We start from the raw sequence: 16,316 nt of genomic DNA on the forward strand, positions 1-16,316 counted from the left end.
GAAAAAAATATTGAACCAGTTGAAGTAAAGAAAAATAGTGGGGAGGTCATGAAGCATATAAGAATAACCGAGGAGGTAGTGATGGCTGTGTTGAAAAAGATAAAGGTGGATAAATCTCCGGGACCGGACAAAATATTCCCAAGGACACTCAGGGAGGCTTGTGGACAGATAATGGGGCCATTAACAGAGATATTTAGGATATCACTGGCCATGGGGGTAGTGCCAAAGGATTGGAGGGTTGCGCATGTGGTTCCGGTGTTTAAGAAAGGGTCCAAATGTAAACCTAGGAATTATAGGCCCGTGAGTCTGACGTCTGTGGTGGGCAAGTTGATGGAAAGTGTTCTGAGGGATGTTATTTACAAATATTTGGAGGTACAGGGATTGATAGGGAGTAATAAGCATGGTTTTGTCAGGGGTAGATCATGCTTGACAAACCTGATTGAGTTTTTCGAGGGGGTTACAAAAAAGGTTGATGAAGGGAAAGCTGTGGATGTTGTCTATTTAGACTTTAGTAAAGCTTTTGACAAAGTTCCCCACAGGAGGTTAGGAAAAAATGTGGAGGCATTAGGTATAAATAAGGAGGTAGTGAAATGGATTCAGCAGTGGTTGGATGGGAGGTGTCAGAGAGTAGTGGTAGAAAATTGTTTGTCCAATTGGAGGCCAGTGACTAGTGGAGTTCCTCAGGGATCGGTCCTGGGTCCACTATTGTTTGTTATATATATTAACAATCTGGAAGTAGGGGTGGAGAATTGGATAAGCAAGTTGGCGGATGATACAAAGATTGGTGGTGTTGTGGACAGTGAGGAAGATTACCATAGATTAAAAGGTGATCTAGGAAGGCTGGAGGTGTGGGCTGACAATGGCTGATGGAATTTAATACAGATAAGTGTAAGGTGTTACATTTTGGAAAGCCAAATCTAAATAGGTCATATTCATTAAATAGTAGGCTATTGAGATGTGCAAAGCAACAAAGGGATTTAGGAGTGATGGTAAATAGTACCCTCAAGGCTGATACTCAGGTAGATGGTGTGGTGAAGAAGGCATTTGGAATTTTGAATTCAAGAGTAGGGAGGTTATGATGAAATTGTACAAGGCATTGGTGAGGCCAAATTTGGAGTACTGTGTACAGTTTTGGTCACCAAATTATAGGAAAGATATAAACAAAATAGAGAGTGCAGAGAAGGTTCACGAGAATGTTGACAGGATTTCAAGGTTTGAGTTACAGGGAAAGGTTGTGCAGACTAGAGCTTTTTTCTCTGGAGCGTAGAAGATTGAGGGGGGACTTGATAGAGGTGTTTAAGATTTTAAAAGGGACAGACAGAGTAAATGTGGATAGGGTTTTTCAATTAAGAGTGGGGGAGATTCAAACTAGAGGGCATGGTTTAAGATTGAAGGGGGAAAATTATAAGGGGAACATGAGGGGAAATTTCTTTACGCAAAGGGTGGTAGGGATGTGGAATGAGCTTCCAGAAGACGTGGTTGAGGCGGGATCATTGGTTACATTTAAGGATTGACTGGATAGTTACATGGAGAGGAGAGGACTGGAGGGGTATGGACTGGGTGCTGGTCAGTGGGACTAGGAGGGTGGGGATTTGTTACGGCATGGACTAGTAGGGCCGAACTGGCCTGTTCTGTGCTGTAAGTTGTTATATGGTTTCACCGTCATGTCTTGCAAACATATCCTTCATCACAACAGAGTCTAAATCCAATACACAAGGACAACATAATTACAGGAGTTTAAGCATGAGTGCTTTCTCTTCATCCTGTAATTGAATTTTAAAAAGTCACCACGTGAAGCATTAATTTAACATTTAAACATTCAGGCATTACTTCATTCTGTTGTGCTTTTGTAGCCGGGCTGCTGGGTCCAAAGAAATACGTTCGATTCAGATATTTGCTTTTTATCTCTTTGGACTTGATATTTCTGATGGTCTTTTCACTGTGAGGTATTCTTCTAAAGTGTTCAATATCCAACCAGCACTTAAGGTCCAATCTATGAGGGAGATAAATGTCCACAGTTCAGCAATTCTGCGCATTTATAAACTGTTATCAAAGCTATAGTGTTGTTAATACATCCAGTTAAAGTCAACTGAAGGGAAATTATTCCAGCAGATATCATTTGTAAATTAACCTTGTGGTTAGCATTACTATTAGGGTGGTCAGCAACTAAATTGACTCCCCCACCAGGCTTGCCTGGTGCAGAGGGTGGTTAGACATCTTGCAGGATGAGAAACCAGACCCATCAAAGGGTGGCCAAAACCTCTCATAGGGTCAACAGCCATCCAGAAAATGCATGCCGTGAAGTGTGGAAAGGGCAGCCCTTGCATCGAAGCTTGCTCTGGCCCATTCGCTGCCACAGAACCTCCCCCGACTGTCTTGGACCTCACCATGGCGAGGGATCCAGAGGTGATGTCGAGAGGGTGGGTCTGGACCCGTGAAATCCCCTTCTCACCTAAATCCATTCATTCACACGCTGTTCCTTTCTGAGGAGTGGGGTATCCTCATATCAAACCCCACAAACTGACTAAAAAGGAACCATTATCACCCCATAGGACGGAGAACCAGAAGAAGAAAAGTACAGGAAGGTCACTTAAATTTATCAACAACAGTCTGTCGTGAAACCACAGAACATTACAGCACAGAAACAGGCCCCTTCGGCCCTTATGATCTGTGCCAAACCATTTTTCTGATGAGTCCCACTGACCTGCACTCAGTCCATAGCTTTCCATACCCCTCCCATCCATATCCCTATCCAAATTCTTCTTGAAGGGGTGGGAGGAAACCAGAGCATCCAAGGAAAATTCAGGCAGACAAAGGGAGAATGTACGAACTCCTTTCAGACAGTGCTGGATTCGAGCCAAGGTCACTGGCACTGTAAGAGCATTTGCTCACTCCTCACTAACCATGACCCCCCCATCTCAAAATATTCCATAGTTTTGCTGCACATAAACAAATGCCTTCAATGGAGAATCAAAACTAAATTTTAGTAAACTCCATCAGTTTAATAATGGAATTTGGAACAAAGAAATTGGAGTGCTGTAAGAGTTCAACATGTCAAGCAGTATCTGTGGAAGCAAAAGCTATAAGTTGATATTTTTTGGACAAGACCCTGCATCAGAACTGACTAAAAACAAGACGATTGCTACCGAATATTAAGACATATGATGGTGGTGGTGGGAAAGAGACTGATCTGTGATAGGTGGAACCAGTTAGGGAGGGGATGACAGGAATATGAAGGGATGGAATGAAAGAAAGGAGAGAAACACTGGGTGAACAGCAGAACGTGTGGGAGAGAAGAGAACTGGGGGGGGGGGGTATGAGTGAAGGTGGAGTTTACAGGGAGTTGTGTGGAAGAGCACTAGGAGTGTGTGTGGATGGAGTTTACAGAGGAGTGGGAGGAGAGAACGGGGGAGTGTGGGAGGAGAGCATTAGGTTGTGTGTGTGGGAGGAGAGCACTGGGGTGTGTGTGTGGGAGGAGAGGACTGGGGGTGTGTGTGTGGGAGGAGAGACTGGATGTGTGTGTGTGGGCAGAGTGCATGGGGTGTGGGTGTGGGTGTGTTTGTGGGAGGAGAGGACTGGGGGTGTGTGTGTGGGAGGAGAGGACTGGATGTGTATGTGTGGGCAGAGTGCATGGGGTGTGGGTGTGTGTGTGGGAGGCGAGGACTGGGTGTGGGTGTGTGTGTGTGTGTGTATGGGAGAAGACAAGAGGTGTGGGAGGAAAGGGCGGGGTGGGAGAGGGCTGGCAAGGAAAGCGAAAACAGGATGGGAGAGGTGTGAAGATGGGGGAGAAGAGGGCAGAGTTGTGGGAGGAGAGGATGGTGAGGGTGGAAGGGAGGAGAGCCCTTTGGGTGTGTGGCGTGATAGTACATGGGTTTGGGAGGGAGGAGAACATAGGGAGTTCTGAGAGGGAGAACATTGGGAGTTGTGAGAGGAGTGGTGTGTGTGTGTGTGTGTGTGTGTGTGTGTGTGTGCGTGCGCGCACGCACAGGAGAGGGTGGGGGCTATCATGTGAGTGGGAGGTGAGGGCAGGGGTTGTGTCTGGGAAGAGAGCAATGGGGTTGCGTGTGTTTTTTTGAAATTGGAAAATTCATTATTCATATCATTGGGTTGTAAGCTACCTGAGTGAAATTTGAGATGCCATTCTTCCAATTTGCCTTTGGCTTCACTGTTGAAATGGAAAAGGCCAAGGACATACAGATTGGTTATAGAGTGGAGAGGAGAGTTAAGATGATATGCAAGTTAGAGATGTGGATGGAGCACAGGTAAACATGGCAATACAATTGGGCGGTCTGTCCTTCATTACATCACATGCAACAAATGCAGTAGACCACGTTTGGAAGAAGTACAATGAACCTTTGCCTGACCAGGAAGGGCTGTTTAAGTGTCTGGATGGTGGTGAGTGGAGCAATGAAGGGACCTTTGGTTCTAAGGGCTAGGACTAGTGGTGGGGTGGAAAGGGCAATCCAGGAAGTTCCAAAGAAAACAGAGCAGACAAGTGTAAAATGAAAAACAAATGTGTGACAGCTCCATCAATGCTGGAAGCTGGTAAGCCACAGCCCAGATTATCTTGCCCTTCCAGGTGCACGCTTCCAACCTGATCTAGTATATTTGATGTTAGCAATATGCGCTCATCTATATTCGTGAAACTTAGTGTAGATTGGCTGACTGTTTTGTAAAGCCCCGCCTGGAATGGCTACCCCTTGAGCTTGTACTTGCCTGTCGTTTAACTTCCTTCCTGCTCCCACACTTACCTGATCAGACCCTGGCCATTTCCATTGTTGTCCAGATGCAAAATGAAAATAGGGTGGACAAATCCCCAGAGTCAGACAATATATTTCATCAGGCCTTGAAGAAGGATAGTGTAGAAATTGCAGGGGCTCTGGCAGAAATGCTTAAAATGTCCTTAGCCATGGATGTGGAGCCGGTGGATTGGAGAGTAGCTCACATTGTTCTATTGTTTAAAAATGGCTCCAAAGGTAACCCTGGAAATTGTAGGGCAGTGAGACAGACATCAGTGGTAGGTAATTTATTGAAAGGTGTTCTAAGAGATCGCTATACAATTATTTGAATAGCCAAGGACTGATTAGGGATAATCGATGTGGCTTTCGTGACAGATAATGTTATATTTTATATAGAAATGTTTTAAAGGAGATAAATTGCAGCAGATTTTTTAGTGTAGGTCACAAACAAAAACCTCAAAACAGATCTCAGTTAAAATGCCAGAGCTCTGCTCAAGCCAGACAGTCCACGCTCCGCGTGCCCTTGCATATGCTGTAGAGTAATGGATTATTGTTTTGGATAGCAATGGATGAACAAACTCAGAAGATTGGGTCTGGTGCCGCTATCTGAGTGCAGTTTGCTGTCATGCGGTATTCTGTGGAGAGCGAGAGAGAGAGAGAGAGAGAGAGAGAGAGAGAGAGAGTGTGAGAGGAGAGAGAGGGAGAGAGAGGGAGGGTGGGAGAGAGAGAGAGAGAGAGAGAGAGAGAGAGAGAGAAAGAGAAAGAGAGAGAGAGAGAGGGAGAGGGAGGGAGAGAGAGATCTATAGTTCAGAAGCAGCATCTGGGACTGGAACCTGACAAGCTGACAAGCTTGTGGAAAAACCTCATTTTGAAGACGGTTGTGAGTTCTTAGTTCAGGATGGTCTAAGCCTTTGTGGCCCATACAAGAGGAGATGGCTGGCTGTATAATGTTTCATTTGAAATAAGGGAAACAAAAAGGAACTCTGTGGTGACCTGAAAGAAAGAGGTTATCATCTGGAAAACCCTGATGGGGCAAGTTTCTTCAGCAAAACAATGAAGTGGCTGATCAGAAGGAATCAGTTGTGGGTGTCCAACAAGCAACACATCTCTCTCTGAAAGCCAATAAGAACCTTCCTGAGTGGAAACCATTTACCTTTCATGCACCAAACCCTGGTGAAATTCACCAATGTTAAATTCTGAGCACAGTATAAAAATTGCCTGCAACCAGTGAACTTGGGGGAATGAGAAGTGAGATTGGACTGTGAATTAAAGAATTTTTCTGAATTTATTACATACATGTGTGCTTAGAATTAGAAGGGGGTTAAGTTAATAGTAATAAGTTAAAGTTTGATCCTATTTTCATGTTTAAAGATAATTAAAAGTAACTTTTGTTTAAGTAGATGTCATGATAATGAATATGTATGAGATATACCGGAAGTCACGTGGTATGAGAGAGAGATAAGAACACAAGCAGGAGAACAAAGGAAACGGGAGAATAAAGACACTAAGAAGTTTACCTGATAAACTTGTGTTTAATGTTTTATTAACTTCACATTTCGGGCCACAAATGTGACATTGGCGACGAGGATGAAAGAAGCTTGAAGAAAATTAAAGACTAAACAAGATTACAGAGGATTGCAGACAACTTCAAGGTGATAAGAATTTTCTCTGTGACTCAGTACTTTTGGGGCTGGAATATTTCCTCATGGCTGGTACAAACTGTGACTTTCTAACACATAGTGGAATTGCTCATTTTGACCCGACTGGTGATGGAAGCACTGTAAGTGTGAAGTGGAAGGCATGGCTGGAAGAATTTGAATCCTACGCCGACAGTCGTGGCCTATTTCTAGATACCGGTACAGTTGAACAAAAAGCGCAGAGGAGGGCGTTACTTCTTTTCACTGCTGGACCCTCAGTTCGGGAAACATTTAAGACACTTTTGAATACTGGAAGAAAGGATGAGTACCGGAAAGTGGTAGATGCATTAAATGCACATTATGTAGTGACACCGAATGCTACATTTCAACGCCATTTGTTTCGGAGAACGAGACAAGAAGATGGCCAGACAATTGCTCAGTACGTGACGAGACTACGCCAGCTAGCTGTTGGATGCAATTACATGCCAGCTGATTTGGACAACCAATTATTGGATCAAGTCGTACAGCACTGTAGATCAGATAAACTCAGAAGACGTCTACTGGAAAGAGGGAGTGAGTTGGAACTCACCGATGCTTTAACCATTGCTGCTGCATTAGAGGCTGTTGAAGGGCAATTTCATACCATGACCCTGAAAGACAACTCAAGCCAGCAAATTAAGAGGCTCTCACATCGCCATAATCAGCCAAGACATACGCCGACACAGGATGTGGAGTGTTATCGACGTGGAAACCGAGGTCACTTTGGAAAAGACCCATATTGCCCGGCCAAAGGCAAAGTTTGCAGAAAGTGTGGAGGTAAGGACCACTTTGCAAAGAAGTGCAAAAGCAAGTCCAATGCAGACCAGAAGAGGAAGAGTACAACTTCCAAAGGCAAAGTCTGGGGGAAAGGAAAGTATCCTGGAAAGAAAGATACCATTCGCCAGATAGACGGTGACGATGATGATACCCAGGAGGAACAGAGTTGTTACCAATTTACGTTGAATGAAGTACATCATGAGAAAGTCCCAGTGATCATTGGTGGAGTGACAGTGCAGGTCATTGTAGACTCAGGCAGTGACAGTAATGTGATTGATCGACATTTATGGGAGAAGTTGAAAAGGAAAAAGATCATCTGTACCTCAAAGAAGTGTTCCAAGAAACTGTATCCATACACAGCAACCAAGCCATTGCAGACCATTGGATGTTTTACTGCAACTGTTGAAGCTGGAGATAAGTACACCGAAGCAGAGTTTATGGTCATAGAAGAGAGGGGAGAACCATTGCTGAGTAGAAGCACAGCACAAGACCTGGCAATACTTCATATTGGAGCTTGTGTCAATGCAATTCAGTCATACGAGGATATGAAGCAAGAATTCCCCGCAGTCTTCCAAGGAGTAGGAAAGCTGAAAGGTCGACAATTGAAGCTAGCGGTAGATAGCTTGGTCAAACCCAAGGCACAACCAATGCGCCGAACTCCGTTTGGACTTCGTGGGAAAGTCGAAGCCAAAATTAAAGAATTGATCGAACAAGACATTCTTGAACCGGTGGAACATTCGACACAATGGGTCAGCCCAGTAGTGATTGTGCCCAAACCAAAGGGTGACATAAGACTATGTGTTGACATGAGAATGGCCAATTAAGCTATAATTAGAGAACGACACCCTATACCAACAGTGGAAGAAATACTTCAAGAACTAACTACCAGCAAGGTATTCTCAAAAATTGATCTGAAATGGGGCTATCATCAATTAGAGCTGGATCCAGGTTCCCGAGATGTGACAACATTTGTGACTCACTGTGGATTGTATCGTTACAAGAGACTATCATTTGGAATTAATGCAACTTCGGAGATCTACCAGTATGAAATCCATTGAGTGATTCAAGGCATTCCTGGAGTTGCCAACATTTCTGATGACATCATAGTCCATGCACCAACGAAGGAAGAGCATGACAAACGGTTGAGGCGTGTATTATCTAGACTACAGGAGGCAGGCCTTACCGTGAATGGAAACAAGTGCCAATTCGGTGTGTCAGAAATGGACTTCATGGGACACAGACTTACACGGGAAGGACTAAACCCTGCAGAGGCCAAGGTGAAAGCTATTGCAGAGGCACGTGCACCTCAGAACGCAACAGAGGTGAGGAGTTTCCTAGGATTGGTCAATTTTTGTGCAAAGTTCATTCCTAATCTCGCTACAGTGGCAGAACCACTAAGGAAACTAACCAGGAAAGGAATACCATTTCATTTTCGATCTGAGCAGAAGAAAGCGTTCACAGCGCTGAAGCAAAGCCTGACAGATGCAAAAACTCTTGGATATTACGATCCGGCGGCATCAACCAAAGTCATAGCGGATGCCAGCCCAGTTGGTTTAGGAGCCGTGTTGGTCCAGATGCATGATGGAGGACCACGAATCATTGCCTATGCCAGCAGATCGTTATCAGATGTGGAAAGAAGATACTCTCAGACAGAGAAAGAAGCACTCGGACTTGTATGGGCCTGTGAGAGGTTCCATGAATATTTATACGGCATTGAATTTGAACTCATCACAGATCATAAGCCATTAGAGGTGATCTATGCACCTAGATCCAAACCATGTGCCAGAATAGAGAGATGGGTACTCAGACTACAACCCTACAAATATAAAGTAATCCACATTGCAAGGAAAGCAAACATTGCTGATCCGCTGTCCAGATTGGTGAAGGATGGAGGTCCACATTCCAAGTCAGAATTGGGAACAGAAACAGAGAGCTTTGTACGCTTCGTAGCTATTCAGGCGACACCGAAAGCTGTGACTACGAAGGAAGTCGAGAGAGAATCCGAACGTGATCCAGAACTCATGGAAGTAAGAGAATGCATACAGAGTGGACAATGGGACAAGTGTACTCACAAGGCTTACATTCTCATTAGAGACGAACTTTGTTGCATCGGACAGTGTATATTAAGAGGTTGCAGATTGGTGATACCGCAAAGATTGAGACCGAAGATCGTATCCTTAGCGCATGAAAGACACCTAGGCATTGTTGGTACCAAGCAAAACCTCAGAACCAAGGTATGGTGGCCAAGTTGTGATAAAGACGCAGAGAAATTTGTTAAAACTTGTCACGCATGTCAAATCACAAGTAGGAGTAATCCGCCAGAACCGATCCGGAGTACGCAACTTCCGATAGGACCATGGATCGATGTAGCTGTTGATTTTCTTGGACCTTTACCGACGGGTGAATCAATTATGGTAGTGATAGATTACTACAGCAGATACTATGAGTACGTGGTGTTGAAGTCCACAACCACTGAAAAAACAATACAAGCATTAGCAGAGATATTCGCAAGATATGGATTACCTGTTACATTATACTCTGACAATGGTCCACAATTCATTTCAGAGACATTTACGGAATACATGAGGACCACAGGTATCCACCATCATAAAGTAACCCCGAAATGGCCGCAAGCCAATGGAGAAGTAGAGAGACAAAATCAATCCATTGAAAAACGATTGAGGATTGCACACGCAGAAGGACAAAATTGGCGAGAAGCATTGCTATCTTATGTGGCTGTCTATCGAGCAACGCCTCATGCAACCACTGGAAAAAGTCCTGCAGAAGCATTTTTTGGGAGAAAAATCCGCACAAAAATGCCAGAAATAAAGGAAATCCGAGACGACCAGGCGATGAGGGACCACGATGCTGAAAAGAAAGGTGCAGCAAAGCTGTACACAGATTCAAAACGTGGAGCCAAGTACTCAGACATCATGCCAGGAGATAATGTTCTAGTGAGGCATGAAACTGGTGGTAAGCTAGACACACCTTATTACCATCAACCCTATACTGTCGTATCCAGAAGTGGCAGTATGGTGACAGTCAAGTCTCCGACTGGAGTCCTGTATAAGAGAAATGTATCAAGTGTAAAAAGGTACCAGTCAAGAGATACATCGAGCGAAGAGGTTGAAAGGCCAATATGAGATGCTGAAACTGAGAGACCTGATGATGTTCCAGAGGCAGTTACCAGCACTCCTGATGAAGTGACTAGAGCGCCAGAAACACCCGAAGCCGTGGTGAGCAGTATTTCCGACGCTGAGAGTGAACAACCGAGAAGCGACGACAATATCGCAGGCAGGCCGAAATGAAACCGGAAAGTGCCCAAACGATACGAAGACTTTGTGCCATAGTTTTAATAAGAACTTTGGGACAGTATTTTAATCTTATATCATAAAGTGCATGTATGAGTGCTGTAGGAAGTAAACTTTATGTTACGATGTTTGTATGTTTCCGAGAGATATTGGTAAGTGAAGGTAAAGTTTATTTCTGATTAAAGGAGGGATGTCATGTTAATGAATATGTATGAGATATACCGGAAGTCACGTGGTTTGAGAGAGAGATAAGAACACAAGCAGGAGAACAAAGGAAATGGGAGAATAAAGACACTAAGAAGTTTACCAGATAAACTTGTGTTTAATGTTTTATTAACTTCACATTTCGGGCCACAAATGTGACAGTAACCATTTGTCTTGTTGAATTTCTATTGCTGCTGGGTTTTGGGGTCCTCTGGGCTCATAACTTTGTGCGCAGTAGTTCATGTTTAACCAATCTTACAGAGTTTTTTGAGGAAGTTACCAGGAAAGATGACGAAGGAAAGGCTGTGGATGTGATCTACGTGGACTTTAGGAAGGCCTTTGTCAAGGTCTTACATAGGAATACTTCCTTTGGTTGTGGTATCAGTGAAAAAGAGACCATCAGTTTAAAATTATCACAAAATGAATGAGGAGCTGTGGAAATTGGTGGTCTCCTTTCGCAGAGTTGTTAGAGAAAATCAATGCCTGTCCCCATCGTTCCCTCAGGAAAGTTCTCAGTTGAAGAAAACATAGAAATGTTCCATTAGGTACACTATAGGTCCTCGGACCTCCAGCGAGGGCAGCAACAGGACCTCGGGCCCCCCGGGCGGCAGCAGGACCTCGGGCCTGAGGTAACAGCCGCATTGCAGGGAGAGACAGCCAGCCGAGACCGTGCCTGCCCGAGCACCAAACACAGGCCAACGTCGCCAGGCAAACCCCGGCAGCCCGCACAGCCCAACCGTTGGCAGCCGAGCCCCGGGCCGGGAGCGGTCAATGAGAACTATTTAGTGTAACACCTCAAAAACCAATAGTCTAAACACTAACAACTGTGAACTACATTGCAGAGTTCTCTTCAGTCTTAAAAAAATTTCTACTAGAACTTTTCTTTCTGATCCTCAACCAATGCTGCATCCCCTTTACTCGGCCGTGGCAGGAGTAAACACACGCAGGCCAATTCCAGGGCGCACCATTCCATTAATTTGGACAGCGGTCGTAGATCTCCAGAAATGGTTCAACCTAAAAGGGGAGGCAGGCCTCTTCAGCCCGGTTAAGCAACCTGCATAGGAGAAGGTCACTCCGATATAAAACCTATGACCCAAGGACCTCACTGCCACGTCCCAGCTTGCTTGGCCACGGCACACAAACCATGGGTGTAAAGGGAGGGGCCAGTACTGCGCACACTGCACGCCACCTAAAAGCTCCTTTGCGCAGGCCCGAGGACAGGTCCACATCCTACCCCTCAAAAGATGCACACAAACTCAAGCTAGCACGCTGGAACATCAGAACCATGCTAGACAAGGCTGACAGCCACCGACCTGAATGTCGGTCTGCCCTCATCGCACATGAACTCCTCAGACTCGACATCGACATAGCCGCTCTCAGCGAAGTCCGCCTTGCAGATGTAGGCAGCCTCCAAGAAGACGTCACGGGCTACACACTCTACTGGTCTGGCAAGCCTCAGGCTGAATGACGCCTATTTGGTGTTGGCTTCATGGTCAAGAACTCCATTGCCTCCAAACTCGAAAACCTCCTGTCAGGACACTCTGACCGCATCATGTCCATGCAACTCCCCCTTCAAAACAAGCGACGCATCACTCTTATCAGTGTCTATGCTCCAACCCTTCGGGCGGAACCAGCAGAAAAGGACAAGTTCTACACTGATCTGCGCAACCTAATCCAATGCACCCCTACAGCCGACAAGGTTGTCATCCTTGGCGACTTCAACGCTCGCGTCGGCAAAGACTCAGAAACCTGGCCAGGAATCCTTGGCAAGCGTGGTGTCAGCAAGTGCAATGACAACGGGCGCCTCCTGTTGGAACTCTGCGCAGAACAGCGGCTTGTCATTACTAACACCCTTTTCCAGCAGAGAGACAGCCTGAAGACTACCTGGATGCATCCCCGATCCAAACACTGGCACCTCCTGGACTACGTTCTGGTGCGAGGAAGAGACAAACGAGATGTGCTCCACACCAGGGTCATGCCCAGCGCGGAATGTCACACTGACCACCGGCTTGTTTGCTGCAAGCTCAACCTTCACTTCAAGCCCCACTTCAAGAACAGTGGAGCCCCCAGAAAGAGGTTCAATGTTGGAAACTTGCAGTCAGACATAGTGAGAGGAAACTTCCAGGCAAACCTCCAAGCAAAGCTCGAGGATGCAAACTGCCTCACGGACACTTCTCCTGAAACACTCTGGGATCAGCTGAAAACGGCCATACTGCAATCCACTGAAGAGGTCCTGGGCTTCTCCTCAAGGAAAAACAAGGACTGGTTGACGAAAATAACCAAGAAATCCAAGAGCTGCTGGCAAAGAAGTGATCTGCCCACCAGGCTCACCTTGCAAAGCTTTCCTGGCCAGAGAAAAAATGAGCCTTCCGTCTCGCATGCAGCCACCTTCAGTGCAAACTCCGGGAGATCCAATATGAGTGGTGGACTAGCCTCGCCAATCGAACCCAGCTTAGCGCTGAAATTGACGACTTCAGGGGTTTTTATGAGACACTAAAGGCTGTGTACGGCCCCTCACCCCGTCCAAAGCCCTCTGTGCAGCTCAGACAGTGAAGACCTCCTCAGCGACAAGATCTCCATCCTCAGTCCATGGTCAGAACACTTCCAATCCCTTTTCAGTGCCAACCGCTCAGTTCAAGAATCCGCCCTGCTCCAGCTCCCTCAACAACCCTTGAGTCTAGAGCTGGATGAGGTCCTTACCTGGGAAGAGACATATAAGACAATTAAACAACTGAAAAATGGCAAAGCAGCAGGTATGGATGGAATCCCCCCAGAGGTCTGGAAGGCTGGCGGCAAAGCTCTGCATACCAAACTGCATGAGTTTTTCATGCTCTGCTGGGACCAAGGAAAGCTGCCTCAGGACTTTCGTGATGCCATCATCATCACCCTGTAGAAAAACAAAGGTGAGAAATCAGACTGCTCAAACTACAAGGGAATCACGCTGCTCTCCATTGCAGGCAAAATCTTTGCTAGGATTCTCCTTAATAGACTAATACCTAGTGTCGCCGAAAATGTCCTCCCAGAATCACAGTGTGGCTTTCGCGCAAACAGAGGAACTACTGACATGGTCTTTGCCCTCAGACAGCTCCAAGAAAAGTGCAGAGAACAAAACAAAGGATCTACATTACCTTTGTTGACCTCACCAAAGCCTTTGACACCGTGAGCAGGAAAGGGCTTTGGCAAATACTAGAGTGCCTCAGATGCCCCCCCAAGTTCCTCAACATGGATATCCAACTGCACGAAAACCAACAAGGTTGGGACAGATACAGCAATGAGCTCTCCAAACCCTTCTCCATTGACAACGGCGTGAAGCAAGGCTGCGTCCTCACACCAACCCTCTTTACTATCTATTTCAGCATGATGCTGAAACAAGCCATGAAAAACTTCAACAATGAAGACGCTGTTTACATCCGGTACCGCACGAATGGCAATCTCTTCAATCTGCGGCGCCTGCAAGCTCACACCAAGACACAAGAGCTACTTGTCCATGAACTACTCTTTGCAGATGATGCTGTTTTAGTTGCCCATTCGGAGCCAGCTCTCCAGCGCATGACGTCCTGTTTTGCGGAAACTGCCAAAATGTTTGGCCTGGAAGTCAGCCTGAAGAAAACTGAGGTCCTCCATCAACCAGCTCCCCACCATAACTACCAGCCCCACCACATCTCCATCGGGCACACAGAACTCAAAACGGTCAACCAATTTACCTACCTCGGCTGCACCATTTCATCTGATGCAAGGATCGACAAAGAGATAGACAACAGACTCGCCAAGGCAAATAGCGCCTTTGGAAGACTACACAAAAGAGTCTGGAAAAACAACCACCTAAAGAAACACACAAAGATCAGTGTGTACAGAGCCATTGTCATACCCACGCTCCTGTTCGGCTCCGAATCATGGGTCCTCTACCGCCATCACCTACGGCTCCTAGAACGCTTCCATCAGCGCTGTCTCCGCTCCATCCTCAACATTAATTGGAATGACTTCATCACCAACATTGAAGTCCTCGACCTGGCAGAGTCCACAAGCATCGAATCCATGCTGCTGAAGACCCAACTGCGCTGGGTGGGTCATGTCTCCAGAATGGAGGACCATCACCTTCCCAAGATCGTGTTATATGGCGAGCTCTCCACTGGCCACCGAGACAGAGGTGCTCCAAAGAAGAGGTGCAAGGACTGCTTAAAGAAATCTCTTGGTGCCTGCCACATTGACCACTGCCAGTGGGCTGATATTGCCTCCAACTGTTCATCTTGGCGACTCACAGTTCGGCAGACTGCAACCTCCTTTGAAGAAGACCGCAGAGCCCACCTCACTGACTAAAGACAAAGGAGGAAAAACCCAACACCCAACCCCAACCAACCAATTTTCCCTTGCAACCGCTACAACCGTGCCTGCCTGTTCTGCATTAGACGTCAGTCACCAACGAGCCTGCAGCAGACGTGGACATACCTCTCCATAAATCTTCGTCCGCGAAGCCAAGCCAAAGAAAAAGAACATAGGAGGTGAGCCAGGAAGGTTCAGATGCTAGGTATTCATAGCAAAGTAGTGAACTGGATTCAACAATGGCTGGACAGGAGAAACCAGAAACTAGTGGTGGATGATTGTTTCTCAGACAGGAAGCCTGTGACTAGTGGTGAGCCTTAGGGATCAGTGCTGGGACCATCCTTGTTTGTTGTCTATATCAATGATCTGGATGATAATATGGCAAATTGGATCAGCAAGTTTGTAAATTGGAGACATTATGGACAGAGAAGGTTTTCAAAGCTTGCAGAGGAATATGGACCAGCTGGAAAAATGGGCTGAAACATTGCAGATGGAATTTAATATAGACAAATATGAGGTGTTGCATTTTGGAAGGACAAACCAAGAAAGGACATACATGGTAAATGGTAGGGCACAGAGGAGTGCAGTAGAACAGATATATAATTCCCTGAAAGTGGTGCAACAGTTGGATAGGGTTGTAAAGAGAGCTTTTGGCATATTGGTCTTTATAAATTGAAGTATTGTGTACAGGAATTGCATTGTTATGTTAAAGTTGTATAAGACATTGGTGAGGCCAAATTTGGAGAATTATCTGCAGTTCTGGTCATCTATCTACAGTAAAGATATCAATAAGATGGAAAGAGTGCAGAGAAAATTTACTAGGATGTTGCCAAGACTTCAGGAACTGAGTTACTGAGAAAGGTAAACAGTTTGGGACCTTATTCCCTGAAGCATAGAAGAATGAGGGAAGATTTGATAGATGTACAGTACCACCCTGATTATCCAAAATTGAATTCTCCAACATCCTCATTTATCCAAAAAAAGTTTACGTTTCAGATAAATGAGGATATCTGAAAATAAAAATCAGAAATCCTCATTTATCCGAAGTTTTTTGGAGCTGAACTTACCTCACGGGTTGAAAAAAAATTCACTCAACGTGAAATTAAAATGACGATTGTCCTCATTTCAGGTAACTCCCTCATCTCTCTCTTTCCATTTGTTCTTTACCTTCCCCTATTGACTTTTCTCTCCACCTCTCCCTCTCAAACTGTGTGCCGCTGTCTCCCAGCCCTAAGCGGTCGGAGGAATCCTTGGACCCGGCATCATCAAGGAGAGCAGCCTCCTGGCAG

The 16,316-nt window shown here is 45.7% G+C and overlaps 1 protein-coding gene across 5 annotated transcripts in view; it reads right to left on the reverse strand.

Moving 5' to 3' along the window:
- Positions 1–16,316, reverse strand: part of LOC138755078 (regulator of G-protein signaling 22-like) — a 207,447-nt gene that overhangs the window by 40,127 nt on the left and 151,004 nt on the right. For all 5 annotated transcript variants that reach the window (XM_069920294.1, XM_069920296.1, XM_069920297.1 and 2 more), the window contains one exon: positions 1,831–1,993. In XM_069920294.1, coding sequence (XP_069776395.1) covers positions 1,831–1,993 — 163 coding nt within the window. The remainder of the gene's footprint in view (positions 1–1,830; positions 1,994–16,316) is intronic.

This window comes from Narcine bancroftii, chromosome 2 (genome assembly GCF_036971445.1).
Source record: "Narcine bancroftii isolate sNarBan1 chromosome 2, sNarBan1.hap1, whole genome shotgun sequence".
Lineage (NCBI taxonomy): Eukaryota > Metazoa > Chordata > Chondrichthyes > Torpediniformes > Narcinidae > Narcine > Narcine bancroftii.